The 16,213-nt window shown below is 37.5% G+C and overlaps 2 protein-coding genes across 2 annotated transcripts; one reads left to right on the plus strand and one right to left on the minus strand.

Annotated features, from left to right (window-relative positions):
• The first annotated feature begins 19 nt into the window (after nt 1–19).
• On the plus strand, nt 20–10,846 carry sytl4 (synaptotagmin-like 4). Its single transcript, XM_055177514.2, has 17 exons — nt 20–239; nt 2,001–2,138; nt 3,613–3,828; nt 3,974–4,083; nt 4,309–4,423; nt 4,831–4,965; nt 5,042–5,150; nt 5,234–5,330; nt 5,426–5,526; nt 5,606–5,698; nt 5,794–5,972; nt 6,167–6,260; nt 8,961–9,122; nt 9,200–9,305; nt 9,482–9,590; nt 9,867–10,078; nt 10,257–10,846. The coding sequence occupies exons 2-17, from the start codon at nt 2,023–2,025 to the stop codon at nt 10,397–10,399; spliced, it is 2,097 nt and encodes a 698-aa protein (XP_055033489.2). The 5' UTR covers nt 20–239; nt 2,001–2,022; the 3' UTR covers nt 10,400–10,846.
• On the minus strand, nt 10,584–16,170 carry srpx2 (sushi-repeat containing protein X-linked 2). Its single transcript, XM_055177523.2, has 10 exons — nt 15,831–16,170; nt 14,457–14,534; nt 14,202–14,393; nt 13,860–14,036; nt 12,680–12,803; nt 12,471–12,592; nt 12,216–12,395; nt 11,652–11,785; nt 11,451–11,572; nt 10,584–11,251 (listed from the first exon to the last, which is right to left on the minus strand). The coding sequence occupies exons 1-10, from the start codon at nt 15,898–15,900 to the stop codon at nt 11,071–11,073; spliced, it is 1,380 nt and encodes a 459-aa protein (XP_055033498.2). The 5' UTR covers nt 15,901–16,170; the 3' UTR covers nt 10,584–11,070.
• Between the last annotated feature and the right edge of the window lie 43 nt (nt 16,171–16,213).

Here is a 16,213-nt window from a genome sequence, read left to right on the forward strand (position 1 = left end):
CAGAGATTCATGGCGGTTGCTATAACAACGGCACCAATTCTCACGGAACAACGCGTTTGCCAATCGACTTCCCGGAGGAAACGCTGGCGTTTGCGCGCATCGTGAACGCGCACCTGTTCCGCGGTGTGGGCTGCAGTTACTGAAAAGTTTGCGTTAGTTCCTAGAGGAGCTTATTGGACGAAGCGCAGAGTGCGCACGGAGGGAACAAGAGAAGACTGTAGACAAATCCTGCTTTACTGGTAAGTGTTTAAATACTAAGTACTTAATGTGAGAAGAACCTTTCTTTTCTCCTTTTAAGCACAATGCTTTCTTATGCGTCTCTTTAGTTGTATAACCTCGATATTTACTTTATTAACTCGAGTGTGCACGTTTATCTTAAAGTAAACACAGGTGTTGTTTATGTGTCTGTATATTGCCTATTCGTTTGCCTTCACATACATTTGAGTACAGTATTAATGTAATATCAAGACAACCTGCTATTATAGTATTTGGTTAAATTAATTAATTTTGTGTTGCTGTATGTTGTCCATATCTTAACTACACAAAACTTTCAGGTCTTTATCTGTAAAGCTGTGGGAAGGTCCGTTTATTATGGTGCTCACTTTAATCCTCTCTGTTTTCTTCAAACATGTAAAGAATGAGGAAAAGTTTGTAATTGAGGGTTTGTTTTGTTGGACACTAAGACCATTTTAATTGAAGGGCGTTTGAATGTTTGTCTTTTTTCACACTTTTGCCACCATGACACTTTTTTATAGTTCTGTTGAATCATATAAGTACATCATTTTAAACAAACTAGGTTTGCTAAGGATCTCCACCCATGGTTGTGTCCTCAAAGGGCGGTAACTCTTGTGACTGCTTGTTGTTTTTCCTTTTTTCCTGATGGCATTCCAGTGCTCTGGCACTGTCACTGTTGCCCTTTAGCTATTTAATCCCCAAACCATCAATTTTAATAATTTACAGTCCACAGTTTCAGTGGCATCAAATCAAAACATGGTTCTCATGCCCCTTGTCCCCCTCTTCCCACCAGAATATTTTTGTTTGTTTATTCAGTAATAACATTAATCACATTAATTTTCTCTTTATAGACACTAAGCTAGATAATAGACATAAACCTTTGACTTTCATGAGGTTTTTCAACTTTTATGAACTTTTCATTAATTAAGCTATTAAATTGTAAATAATATGGGAATGGTTTATTGACTCCCAAATTTATGATGATTCTCTTTATGACGCTGATTGTTATGTTATGGAAGTATTGTGATAAATAATAAAGAAGATTTTTAATAAATGATAGTACGCACAATTGATAGTACCCATTGAATTCCATTATATTTCCATTATTATTATGGTTACAATCAGCTGTGTGCTTACCATCATTTATCAAAATGTCTTCTTTTGTGTTCATCAGAAAAAGAAATTCATACAGGTTTAGAACAACATGAGGATGAGAAAATGACATAATTTTTATTTTTGGATGAAGATCCCTTTATCACGTCTAGTCTGAGCTCGGTGTGGTAGATGCCAGGAGTGTTATTGACATTGCTAGTTGACTGATGTGCACGTTGAGCTGTATGTCTCATCTCTGTATTAATAAATCAACTCCTGCAAGGAGGTGTAAGGAGCACTGACATCCACACTGCATGAAGACATTGAGCAAGGTTGCTCTCTGTATTTGTCAGTACTACCCTGTCTCCAGGTCTCTACCCTTTTAACAAACAGCTGGGACTGACTTATTTGTGTAACTCTTATATATTCATCTATTCTAGCAATCTCCAAGAAGCAAAGGGCACATTCTTGCTTTTGTATTATGATTTATTATTACAGTTTTCTAATAGTGTCTCATTGCAGTATGTGACACTTATACATTAAGAAGTATATTAATGCTCAGTACACAGTTTATGTGGGTTAGCAAGTTTCTATAATCTGCTTGTTGACTTAAGAAATAAACTGTTGACTTAATGCATACAGACCCATTTGCTTGTTTGTTTTCCGTTCCTTAGAAGCAGGATTTGACACGTGAGGATGGTACAGAACATGGAGATCGATGTGTCATCACTGACGGAATCGGAGCAAAATCTGATACTGGAAGTCTTACGGCGGGATGATGAACTTAGACGCTTGGAGGAGCTCCGTGTGAAGTGAGTGATGTCACCCTGTTGTCCCACCAAGTGTTCATCCAGTTATATAAATACTAGAACGAGTGATTTTCATTTCAACTACCACTATGTCCTGTTATAAACTCCTTATATTTTGGATTAAGGCAGCAACACTCTTTTTAGCAGTATAACAGGACATCCAATATGTGCTGTGTGCTGGTCCAAATTAATACACACACACACACACACACACACACACACACTTTACTGTCCTCTAGTAAAGACAAAATTGCTGTTTATACAAAAAAATTGTAAGATGAAAAAAAATATCAGTAAAGGTACTTAAATTATACAGCTACTTAATTCCTACTTACTTCCATGTGGCACACCCACAAATAAGTGTTTTAAAATAAAGGCTCAAAAACAGGGTAAATAAAGCTTATTACTTACTGAATATGAATTTTTTGAGGTAAAAACATTTCCAATGTTATTAGTAGGGCTGCAAAACGATTAATCACGACTAAAATGTAAAAATGTATATACACATGGAAAATTTCTTAAATATATACTTGCATCTGTGTTTATTTATATATTCATAATTGTTATACACAGTAAACAAACATATATGATGTAAACATAAACTTTTATTATGCAAACGATTAGTCATTATTATTCATTTTGAACAGTACAAAAATTGTTCATGACACTTGTAAGTGTAATTAATATAATTTCCAAGAACCATTAAATTTACATTTTTAAAGTAGTCATTGAGTATTTTCCACAAGTTAATGTAAACTTATTAGGGTCTTCATGAAATGTCTGTAACATAGTTTGGTTGAAATTCCTCAACGGTTGTGTAAAAAACAAATTTGCCTTCAAAAACAACTCTGCTCACAGTGACCCAATTTGGTGCATGTCACTTTAAATGTTAATGAGGTTCCAGCATGTAAAGTGCTGCCATGGTAACCGGTGAGCATATGAGAATAGTGGCTCTCACTAAATACTTGGTGTTTCAAATCTGTTTAAATGACTGAGCGTACTTTTAGGGTTAGGGTATAATATTTGGTATAATATCATTTCTATAAAATCAAACAGCACTGAAATCGTACTCCACACCGACTCAAAACGCCAAGTATTTAGGCCCACTTCTCTGTCTTACCCCTTACCCCTACCCCTTAGTTTTGCACGTTTACGTGAACGTGTAAAACTAAGAGGTAGGGGTAAGAAGGGCCTAAGACTCAGCCTGGGAATAGTAACTTTATGGATCTAAGCTGGAGTCAGAATAACAGGAGGATTCATCCACAGAGGTTCAGCAAATAAGGTTTAAACATGATTAATTAGAGATGCACAATATTGTATTTTTTTTGATGATATCCGATATGCAGATAATTTTCAACTAATTTAGGCAGTGCCCGCAAAAACTGTAACTTCTATCTTGTTTCTTTTCCCCCAAAGTCTAATAGTTCTGTATTAGACTGGGGAATCTAATAAATAATGATAATTTGTCTACTCATAGGAAGCTGAAAACTGAATTACTGGAAGTCAGAAGAAAGGGTGCCAAGCGCAGCGGTGGGACATACAGCGAACGCAGCTGCGGCCGCTGCCAGGAGTCCATGAGCTTTCTGACCAGCAACAGTAACCAGTGCAGGGCATGCAAGCATTTCGTTTGCCAAAAATGTCAAGCTGTTCGACCCAATGGATCTTGGGTGTGCACAGTGTGTGCCAAAGAGATGTGAGTGTGTACCCCATGTATCCTAGTTCTCCCCTTAAGCCGTTTAAAAGCACTCCTATTAAGAGGCAAATCGGAAAATGTGGGCCTTGCTTAATGGAAAAGGTTAATGTTTAACTGAACTTTGACTTCAATGTTTCCCCCCTAGCGATCTAAAGATGAGCACTGGAGACTGGTTCTACGATGAGAGAGTTAACCGCTTCTCTAAAGCTCCTGGACACGACTTAGTCCGAGTTTCCCTCAGGAAGAGGCCGGGAGGTAAGTACAGGAAGCCAGATAGTGGAAAGGGTGAGAAAATCTGTCAGGAAAACGTAGTTATGTTTTTGGGAAAATTGGGAGGTAAGAAGTGCATTAATCCTGTGTTTAATTTAATTTCTGAGAAACTAAATTGATTAAAAAAATTAAAAACCTGTCAGTGTTTTGAGTTTAATCATTATACACGGCTGTGAAATTGTCACCTCCATATTTTAAAATCTCTTCCAGTTAAAAAGCGTGAGACAGCCGGGGAATTGCTGTTAAGCAGGGCCGAATTGAATTCTCGCCAGGCTGTGCCTGTTCCCAAACCACGAATAAAGGATGTCGCGCTAGCAAGCAGGAGGTGTGTCATCATTGCTGATGCTAACCATTTATGACCATGCCTGTGAAAACCAGGCTACAGTCTTAAAATCCAATTATGAGATTTGGAGCATCAAAGTTTGATTTCAATGTTTGACATTCAAAATTAAAGATATTTAGAGGTTGTATATTCACAGAATGTTTTTACATTATGTAAAAAAAATACAATGCTTTTAGCTGGGTTTTCACAGGCAGGGTCACACATAGTCTTACATTTTCAATGGATTGAAGAATAAAAAATGGTTCCTTACCATTTTTACTCTTCGATATTTGTGTTATATTGTTTCTTTTATATTGTTTTCGTTAGACTGATACTGTATTTGGCATACAGTATACCAGCCATATAAACAAATATAGTTGTTTTAGTGTGCATACTTGTTTTTCTTTCAGCTCACCTCGTGAGAAAAACGAGGGAAATGATGTTCAGGAGCAGCAACGCAGTGACACCGAATCAGCCGAGAAAGCCAGTTTGTGTAGCAACCGCACTGAAACTGAATCATCACACAGTACTCCACTGATCCAGAGGTAAGGCTTTAGTCAGAGACACAGAGATCGACGACTACAGATGTAGAAATGTAATGCAAACCTCTGATTTGCAGAGAAAAGGGGAAGTGACTGTTAAGGGTAGTCCAGCAGGCTCCACTGTTTCCAGTCTGGCAAACACCGCTAACACTGACAGCCCTGCACACTCCACCTCAGCCAATGAGAAGGTTTGTTTTTATCTGTGTGTATTTTCTTTTTGTTTATCTGTCTCTATTCTTTTACATGTTTATCCATTCTTTCCCTAAACAAGGCCTCTTTAATTCATCACATAAGTGTCTGCCCTGACTCCCTACGTGAAGTGGATGGGCTTTTCAAGAAAAGTGTCAGAAGAGTACACAAACTGTCAGGTAAATATAATATGAATATTTATTTTCCATAATCACAGAACATACCTCTGCTTTCCATCCACACTCATTTCAAGTTTATTAATGTTTCCTCATAGATATTAAGCCAGCCTCTACACTTGATTTGCGTGAAGATGGAAAAAGCAGCAATGTATCCTCAATGGGAGACAGGAGCAAGTCAGTTCCTGGCCTCAATGCTGTGAGTTAATTTCTGTTCGTGTTGTTAAAAATACAAATTGGATGGTGACTGTATTGATGTGACAAATCTGTTTCATCAGGATGATGAGGAAGAGGATGAAGACATTGATAATTTGGTGAATATACACAAACAGAAATTAGGTAGTAGTTACGGAAGTCTGCATAGCTCAAAGGTAATGCCCTTAATACTCTCTAGTAATAATAATTTACAAATTAAACAAGTGAATGAACCAAATAAACTATTTTGCACACATGCCGGGCTTCACAGGTGACTTCGGGCAGTTCAATGAGTGTGTACAGTGAAGCGGGAGACTATGACAGTGTGGAAGTGAGTGGAGATATTGTCTTCTCTCTCTCCTATAATGATTCTAGTCAGAGTCTGACTATTCTGGTTCATGAGTGCAGAGGACTGGCTTACGCTGATGCAGCAAAAAAGAAATGCAACCCGTAAGTGGGCCTCCACACAGCTGATGCCAAAATAGTGATTTCCATGTGTTTTGCCGAGAAAGAGTCTTTGTAGGAGACGGTCGTAGGAGTTATTTTCCGTTGCTGAATCATACCATTGGGTTCAACTCAAATGAAATCACTCTGAAAGTTGTTCAACTTAACTGACTTGCTGAATCTGTGGTCACATATTGCAGGTATGTGAAGGCTTACCTCCTCCCAGACAAGAGCAAGAAGAAAACATCCATCAAACATAACACCATCAACCCCAGTTTTAAGGAAACACTGAAGGTATTGTTTTATTTCCTGTGAGATGGTCAGACTGGCTTGAGGATAGAGATTAGGAAAAACAATATTTTGGGCTAAGCAATATTTGCATTGGACTCTCCACAGCTTAGAACAAGAAATTTACATTCACATTTAGGCATTTAGCAGATACTGTTACATTTATGCATTTTTTATGCAAAGCGACATACAGTGCATTACAATATATACATTTTTGGGGGGGTTTGAATCCATGCGCTTTTGGTTTACCACTGAGCTAAACAGGAACTTGCTTTTATCTAACCCAGTGGTTCTCAAATGGAAGGGGGTTCAAGATGGTGCCGGAGGCCCAATTTTATAAAATACATTTACAATTGATCATAAATTTTGTGTAATTAAACCTCAAGATTTGTTCAATGATGTTACGCAGTGCCCGAAAATAGTCCCCTGCCATTGAAAGTTACTAAGGGGGCTATTTTCGGCTCCTGCGTAATATCATTGCACCTCCTGCAGCTATGTTACAGCAGCAAAGTCCTTGATTATTACGCCAGAATGAGAGTATAGTTCTTAGCCATATCTGCCTATAAAATCGCAACTTTTAATTTTCCGCCGGTCTTAGTACACGATGTAACTACAGAAGAGTCAAGTTTTAATTAGGAAAAATATCCAAACTCTTCTGTTATTTTTTAGCGCAATGCTAATGGTCTAATTAGATTCAATGGATTGTGCTAAGCTATGCTAAAAGTGGTAACGCCAGACCCGGAGGTCGGCTAAATGGATTCCAAAAAGGGAAAAACCAAATGTTTAACTCTAGGGAAGCTAGAAAATAAGAATATTTTCAATAAAAGTGGAGTGTCCCTTTAAGTTTGAGGTTGTTTAAAGGCAGGATAGGCAGGAATTATCTAAAAAACTTTTTTACAAATTTGTTTAAACTGTCTTTATATACCAATACATAATTAAAATGTAAGTACAAAATGTAAAAATCGAGTGTCTGTAGACCTCTCACAACTGTTTTAAACACAGCTAATTATTTACATTCACTCCACCCCCTCCCTTCTGGGTTTCTTCTAAAGCCACACCTCAAAACACATGAATGCCCGACGCTGACAGGCTCTGCTGGAAGCAGCATTTACCTGAGACGAGCGGAGAGGAAAGAGCGTGGTACATGTAGGAACATCATGTCACAATCACATGTAGTAATACACCTAACTTTATCACTATGAATATAAACAAATAGGATGGCTTTTAGTACTCACTATTAAGCTAGCATATCGATACTGGTAATGTTTAAAATATATTTTGTTTGATTCGGTAACAAACGAGCTAGTTATATTTATATGACAAAGCTAAAAACAGATTGCATTGATAAAAGTTTTTTTATTACCATCAGTTACACTGTGATAAAGGGGAATTTCAAGGAAGATTCATAAAATATACAGTGTTTTGCATGTAAGAGTTTCCGTGATGAAAGCATTGTTGACTCTGATGAGGACTACACTCCAGAGACAATACCGCTACCGCATCGTCGACTCGAGGAAAAGCCACGCGATATTTACTCTCATTTGATTTTTTCGTTTATTCATTTTTTGCCTCGTTTGCCTTCGCTGACTGCATATGCAGGTACTGTGAATTCTGAATGCTCTTTCTCTGCCGTACTTTTGCTCTTCCTAGAGTGCCTCGTGCACGTTCAAATCAATCAGGGTCCGCATGTGTGGGCAGATCCCATAGCAACAGGGGTGGTGCCATGGTCGCGAGAGAGAGTGATAGTCGCGCAAGCCAATCATTTGTTTCGTCCCAAATGGAAATAATTAGCTTTGTTTAAAACAGCCGTGAGAGGTCTACAGACACTCGAGTTTTATACTCTCTTTTTCAGAGTACTTACATTTTAATTATGTATTGGTACAGTGTTTCCCACAGGATTTTGAGAGACTGTGGTGGTGATGACGTCACGCGCTAATTAGCATATATTTGACGTCATCATGTCGTGTTTGCATCTAGTGTTGGCACCTGAAATATGTTTCACTTCTACTCTTTGATCTGTATCTGTATTTGATCTGTATTATATATCAAATTACATTTTATGCCGAATTAAGCTGTTTTAAATAGTGACATAAAAATGTAAATGGGAATCATGAAAATTCTATTTGTGGGGGCCAGTGTTGATTCTGTGGTGGGCCACCACAAATAAATCAATGTATGGGAAACACTGGTATATGAAGACAGTTTAGACAAATTTGTAAAGAAGTTTTTTTTAGATAATTCCTGCCTATCCTGCCTTTTAAGTCATGAATTTTCTTTGGGGGGACGAAGGGATGCCTCTTACACAAGGGTGGGTGCACGTTGAAAAATTTGAGAACCACTTATATAGAGCGACTTACAAAAGTGAAAAAATAGTGATTCGTCTGAGTTTTACTATAAGATACTAACTATTGAGCAATAATAGCGTTCTTTATATTCCATGCATCAGAAGCTGTAAATTTAAACACTTCTTACTAAACTCCAATATAATGAGGATTCTATTGACACTGATGTAAGTACACTGTATTACTGAGTGACGATATCAAATATTTGTTTTTATGCTTGCTCTGTTTTAATCAGAAGTCAACAATGTGCAGTGCACACTTAATGCTAAACAAACTGGCCAAAGCACGAATATACTAGCATACTGGCCAAAGCAACTTTATTAAGGTTATGTTCATACACAATCTCTGTTCTCTCTTGTTTCAGTTTTCTATCAGCCGCACCCAGTTGCTGTCTCGCACACTACAACTCTCAGTTTGGCACAACGGTCGGTTCGGCCGCAATGTTTTTCTGGGTGAGGTGGAGGTGCCAATGGAGAACCATGACATTGAATCTGCCAGTGAAGAGTGTATGGAACTTAGGGGAAAGGTAGTTATAGTTTTATTTACTCTATATAGCTGACAAAAGTAACTTTTAAATGACCTTCTTTCTGTTCGTCTTTCTAGGCAGCCACAGCATCATCTCCCTTTGATCAATACAAAGGAGAGCTGGCGATTTCACTAAAGTATGTTACGGCAAAAAACACAAATGAGGAGAATCTTAAGGGGAAAGGTAAGCAAACCAGGTTAAATATGTGTAGATCTATTACATTATGCATGTTAGATTACTATTCTCTATTTTCTTGTAAACAATGCAACATTGCAAAAAGTGCTATATAAATAGATTTGAATTAAATATAAAGCTTAGCAACAGTTTTACAAATAAAATGATGTCTTTATTTAATGAAGGTAAAAAGAACAAAGCGGAGGAGAGTGCTGAGCTACACGTCTTGATCAAAGAGGCCAAAAATCTGACTGTCATGAAATCTGGAGCCACAATTGATACATTTGTGAAAGGGTTTGTAAATAGCTGATTCATTTTCTTTGCTCATTTCAAGTATTTTTAATTATATACTCTGCATAATAATTAGAATTATAAATTAGAGTTGGGAATGCCTGAATTTAAAAGAGTCATATGTCCATTTAATTTGGAGTAATTTATAAAAATGTCTTATTTTACCAAAAACTTTGTGCTCCACAACTTTTATTTATTTATTTATTTTATATATAATATTATACGTGCCGGCGGGTCCACAGAGTTTAATAGGTTAAACGATTAATGCTATACCCTCAGGTATCTGCTGCCATCAAAAAATAAGAATACTTCAAAGAGGAAGACGCAGGTGGTTAAGAAGACATCAAACCCACATTATGACCACACATTTGTGTACAAAGATTTGAGTCTGGAGCAGCTGAAGGACATGTGTCTAGAGCTCACCATCTGGGACAGAGAGACCATGTCTAGCAATGACTTCCTGGGAGGAGTCCGTCTCAGCCTGGGAGCAGGTTAAAGCAGATGTGTTTTAAATAATAATTTATGATTATTGTTAATCTTTATGGATGGATAACACTTCTAGAGCTGACATTTGCAGTCTGGTTTCTTTTTATTGTAACTACTGAGCACACCAAATTTAAAAGCTTTCCATATTTTGAGTAGTAAATAATCTGAAACTGATGCTTGCAGTGACTGTGAATGAAGGAAAGACGCAGTGGGTTGCAGATTCGACCGGGGAAGAGATTTCACTGTGGCAAAAGATGATGCAGTACCCTGACTCCTGGGCAGAGGGCACTCTTCCACTGCGCTCATCCATGGGAAGGGGCAAGTAAGGACATGGTGGGATACTCCAACCCCAGGGATCAAAGACGGGGGGTGATACACTCCAAAACACACGATGTTTTTTATGTGTAGCTCTGCATGACACTAAACTTTTAAAGAAAGCATTTTAAGGTTCTTTTGTATTTTAACAGATTTAATGCAGTTCAAAGAAAATGTGGAAATATACTGTATTGATACTGTAGATTCATTATATTTATTTTCTCCAGCTCACTGGATGTTTTTAAATACAACATCATTTGAAATGTAGGACACAGTAAATGCTTAAGTCATTACACTTACACACACCCCATGTGATATTTCTTACCGGCATAGATTTCCATGTAAAAAAAGTTATTTTTATGTCATCATGCTGTAGTTTAGTTCAAAACTGTGAGCATGCTATTGTTGGAGCTACTTAAAATTACCAGCATTTAATAAATATTCAATATTTTAAACAATTTTGTGACTATATGATAGCATTATAAACATGTTCACAAAGATTTCCGCCTGCAGATTAAAACCTGATCATGTATACACAATGACTGCATGGTGTATATAACCATGACTCTAGTTTGAGATGTGTTTTGCTCCTACAATCAGACATGAGTCTCTTACAGTAACCCACCACAACATCATCATGCCCCAAGTGCCGGGAACTGATGTGGAATGTATCAGTAATAAGTTAGTCACAGAAGTCCCTGTTCATCTCCAACCTCTCTCGCTCCTCATCCGTAAGGAGGTAGTCCTCTATGTACGAGTAGAGCTCATCTGAAGAGGTGGGGTTAATGTAGCGCTCCCGATCCACACCATATTCATCTAGCAGGACCATGGTGAAATATGCTGTAGAGATGTGCAGTGCCTGTCTGTTACATAATAAAAACAATCATTAATTCAATTGGAAACATGCACATACAGTAGACCCCACCACCTCTAAGATCGTCATATGGATTTGATCAAAATGTGGCCTGGTCTTGATTAGGAAATAGAAGGCTGGAACACATGTTTGTAATATTGCAGTTGTCATCTGCCAGTATCACAGTTAAAACTGATATCGATAGTTACCTAAGATCCTCTATGACCTCAGGCTGTAGACGTTGTTCTTTAATGCGGCCCACTGCTCGAGGTGGAGTTCCTAACAGTTCAATAACTGTGACGTGTCGCAGATCCAGACCACACTCGGCCTTCTGTGTCAAAATCATACAATTGTGCATTGTTAATACTAAAACATTAGATATTTTTGTCTCCGGGAGTTATCTGACGTACTTGCAGAATAATGTTCTGGTGCTTGTATCGTTGGTTTGCATTATCTGGAGTAGACACGACCAGAAGTTTTCTCTTCTCATAAAACTGGTCAAGCAGAGCACCGGCAGATCTGACGTCTGTATTTATGTTCATTACTGTGAAAAATTCACATTTAATGCAACCATCAGACAATTGAAGCTGCTGTTAAAGCAACACTAAAGAGTTTTTGCTCTTTGCTCCCCCTACAGGTTAAAGCGTAATTGTCCATTACCACTGTCGTAAATACTGCAGCATAGCTGGCTCTGATTGGATTGTAGGTCTGCCGTAAAGCAAGTTTTTGTAGTTTTCACTCAAACTACAGGACCGCGACCCGGCGGTTGGAAACTTCTTTAGTGCGGTTTTGGCCGATAGAGGGCTGCAAAGCTAATGTGAAAGTGCCGTTCACCCTGTTTCGAGTGGATGAACGACTGAAACTTTTTTGGAAACGTTATTTTAAGGTTAAAAAAAACTCTTTGGTGTTGCTTTAATGTAAAAATATTAACATGCATATTTTAATAAATTATTTTAAACATAACTGATACTCACATACACACTCCGCTGCTTCATCAGACCAGCTACGGTTGAGCTGACAGACACGTGTTGCAAACCCCGTTCTCTCAAAGCCAGGATCACAGATGTATTCACAAACAGCCCCATAATTATTGCCATCAGATGAGCAGGTCAAAGAGCCGTGCATGGGAGACTTTAACTTTGGACACCGTATCACTAAAGGAAAGAAAATGGCAGTTCAAGTAAAAAAAAAAAAACATTCGATGATTTTATTCCCTTTCCTGAACTTACCTTCAACTTGCACAGTAAACTTGCAAGTTGCTGTGTTGCGAGCCTGGTCGAAGGCTTTATATCGAATTAAATGCGTTCCTTCAGGAAAGTCTGATCCAGACTCTGGTCCATTTCGCAAGACCCTGATGGGAAATAAAACAAAAAAGCTGAATAATTTCTCATTTTGACAAACATAGTAGTGTGGCTTTTTAAAAATATGGCAGACATACGTTAGTGATCTGTCAGCAGTATCTCTGGCAACAGGGCGCTCCCAGGACACTGTGGCAATTAGTTTTCCCGGTTCGGCTACCTTCGTTCTGGATAAAGGACATTTCAGTTTGGGAGGGTCATGATCTGAAAAAATTCAATTTTTGTTCAATTTGACAGTTTGATTTGTAAGACAACTAATACATTGGAACTAATCAATGACCAAGTGATAAAACATTTAAACGTGCATGTCCCGCAACATTCATTTGCGTGTTCATATACTGGACCAAATAGATAATGTTACTGCCTGTGTTGGGGGTAACGCATAACAAGTAACGTACATTACATAATAATATTACTTTTCTGAAATAACGAGTAAAGTAACGCATTACTTTTTAAATGTACACATTAATATTTGAGTTACTTTTTCAAAAAAGTAATGCAAGTTCCTTTTTTAGTTCAATTAATTTGATTTAAAAAAATTTTTTTTACTGAATTAATCTAAACGTAGTCACATTATGCACTCTATGCGTACACGACTGTGTGGGTACCGTTTGAGTCAGAACCTGAGATGGCAGGCCAGATCTCGACATTTTTGTGATGATGAAATATGCCATTTCTGAATGCAGAAATTTTCACCTGCAAGGCTTGAAAGAGATCAAGCCTCAGCCAAGAAAAAGTAACTAAAAAGTAACATAAGCATTACTTTCCATTTAAAGGAACTAAGTAACGCAATTAACAATTTTTTTGGGAGTAACTTAATATTGTAATGCATTACTTTTAAAAGTAACTTTCCCTTCTAGGTCATTATGGCACAGGGTTATATTAGAATATGTTTCATTAGATTATCTAACCTGTGCGTCCAATAATAAAGATGTCATGTTTTATAGAAGGTGGGACCCATTTCTGATATATATGGGCTTAGATATATCCTCTATTCTAATTAGAGGGTTTGTTTAATGAGGTTTAAATATGTGGAGCAAAATATGTAAGATACATGGTTTATATGACTAGGTCATTTTCTATTTCATCTATTTCTTAAATTGATTTACTGAGGTGGTAAGCCATATGTTTGTTAATTTTATTTGATTTATAAATTATTTGTTTTTCTTGTTCTTTTGTTTGATTTAAAATTTTGTAATGTTAAAAAATTTATGAATATATTTCACAAAAAAAAAGTAACTTTCCCCAAGGTTACTGCACCTGCACAGGTGGGTTCTGTGCCGCTCCATTTTCCTTCTTCTTGGCATACACGGTAGCGATCTCCCTCAATCTGGTAGCCTTCCAAGCAGGTGTAGTCACACCTGGAGTCCATCAAAAAGCCACGCGTACAACTGTACATACCGTAGTCAATCAGAGGCAAAACATGGCAACGCACCTCTGAGAGATTCAGACATAATATAAACAGTAAAACACATGGTTCATGTCTAAATTATTTTTTGATCTTTGCAGCACCTGGCTAGTTACATGGCTTTTATAGATTAAAGGGCTTGCATCCCTGACACGATTCCTATGACACCATTCATTTGATTTAAGTAAACTTACTCCGACAGACAGCCGTTCCGGACCAACGGCGGCTGGGCCTGCATTGCACAGAAGAGCGTCCTAGCCGTTTATATCCTCGCTCACAGGACAGCAAACACGTTGTCCCAAGTGTGTTACGGTGGTTGCCACCTCGAGGGGAAGAGCAAGATAGCTCCCCATGGGACAGCTTTAGTGTGGGGCACCACTGTGGAACTAATAGCAAAAATACTTGTTGCATTTCTATTAAACAATTTGTGAGCCATTATCATTACTTACGTTTGTAATCCAGCTCAGGGGTGTGGTATGTCTCCTCCTCATGTACTTCATTATTATCATGGTAAATTGCGGCAGAGCCTATAAGCAAGCATCACAAGTGACTTTGTAGGTCTCCAATTTAACTTTGAAAAGATTCAAAGGATTCCAGTGGATCAAAACATTGGCCGCATATCACAGCAGCGAATCAGCTGCATCATCAGTGTCCTGTGGCCTCAGTGGTGGAGCAATGGATCATGACCACCCTGTTTTATTTTCCATGAAGCACAACCACCATCATAAATTCTTTCCTCTCACACACGTTTTCCACTTTCACATACATAAACCTATTTAAAGCTCTTTCTTGAAGTGTATAGTCTATAATTGTGTGAGTTTTCTAAAGTGTTAAAATAAAGCAATCAAACGAAATGATTGTTAAGCCAAACAACCCAAGCAACCAAACTGTTGTAAGTTAAATATTTCAAGAGTTTTAACGTTTCATTTGCATCACTTATAATACACCAAATTATGAAAAAGTCTTGGTTCATTTCTGACTAGATTCTCTAAAACTAAGCAGATTAAAAACTCCAAGACTCCAAGTCATAGATGAATGGAAAAGGAAAAATGCCCAAATCTGCGATTCATACTTGATGCTGACTATAAAGTTGTAATAGACTGTGACTCAACATTCATCAGTCAATACATAACTGCACTGTCTGCCCTAATATGTAGCTGTTCTCAAAGGGTTAATGTTCCAATTTTTACTGTATGACGAAAACATTGTATTCAGTTTCACAACTCGTAATGCAGTATGGACGTTTAAAGTCAAGTCTTGACTGGACCTGTTCACCATTTGTGCATTTGCTTTTGTATAATATAGACATTCATGACAGGCTACATACAGTAATTGGCTTCCGCTTAAATGTCACATTAGGGCACTGTCACAGCTGGCGAGCTCGGGTCAATAATTTACTGGTTGTTTAAAGACTTTGATGTTCACTTTAAAAGTAAGCATAATTTGTTAAAAATACAACGTTAAAACAGTTTATGGTGCCACTTATATGTTTGTGTCTGGAAAATGTTAACAGATAATTTAAGTCTAAATTCCCATTAATTTACATTGATTCAGGAACATTAAACGACTGATGGGCAACTTAATGCTAAAGGTTTTTGTAAGTATATCACACAAAACAGCTAAAACAAATTTATTCAATAGTTTCTAAACGCCTAAACAGATTTTTATTCTACACTAAAAGCTTATTTAATGCAAAACATGGTAATATTAACTTTATATGCAACTTAAAAATGTGTTCTGTACAAAAACACAGCAAAAGTCGTTATGTTCAATCTGATAAATGTTATTGTTATATAAAGTAAAAGAAAATGAAGACATCTTACCCTCAGTGGTATAACCCAGAGTGCGATATATGATGGACAATTCAACGAGTAGAATATGTAGTTTTATCATTGCAGTGTATGTCAGGCTGATTTGAGATGTTGATAGCAGCTTTAACTGTAGCTGTGGGTATGTTGGTAAGTCAATAAAGATCGTACGGATGACTAGCCCCTAATAGTGTTCAAAAGAAGTGAATGCGCAGTCATAAAGAAACTGGCGTCTCTAGCAAATTCTGAGCGCAAATTTCTTCCACTAGTGGGACTTAAGCCTTGAGAAAGAGAGAGAGAGAGGCAGGGTCTGAGCACTTGGACGAATGGTGGCGTTGCTGATGCATAAACCGTTTCTGCTGTTAACAAACATATGATCAAAGAAAACATGACAAAAG

The sequence above is a fragment of the Misgurnus anguillicaudatus genome, chromosome 16 (assembly GCF_027580225.2).
Source record: "Misgurnus anguillicaudatus chromosome 16, ASM2758022v2, whole genome shotgun sequence".
Classification (NCBI taxonomy): Eukaryota; Metazoa; Chordata; class Actinopteri; order Cypriniformes; family Cobitidae; genus Misgurnus; species Misgurnus anguillicaudatus.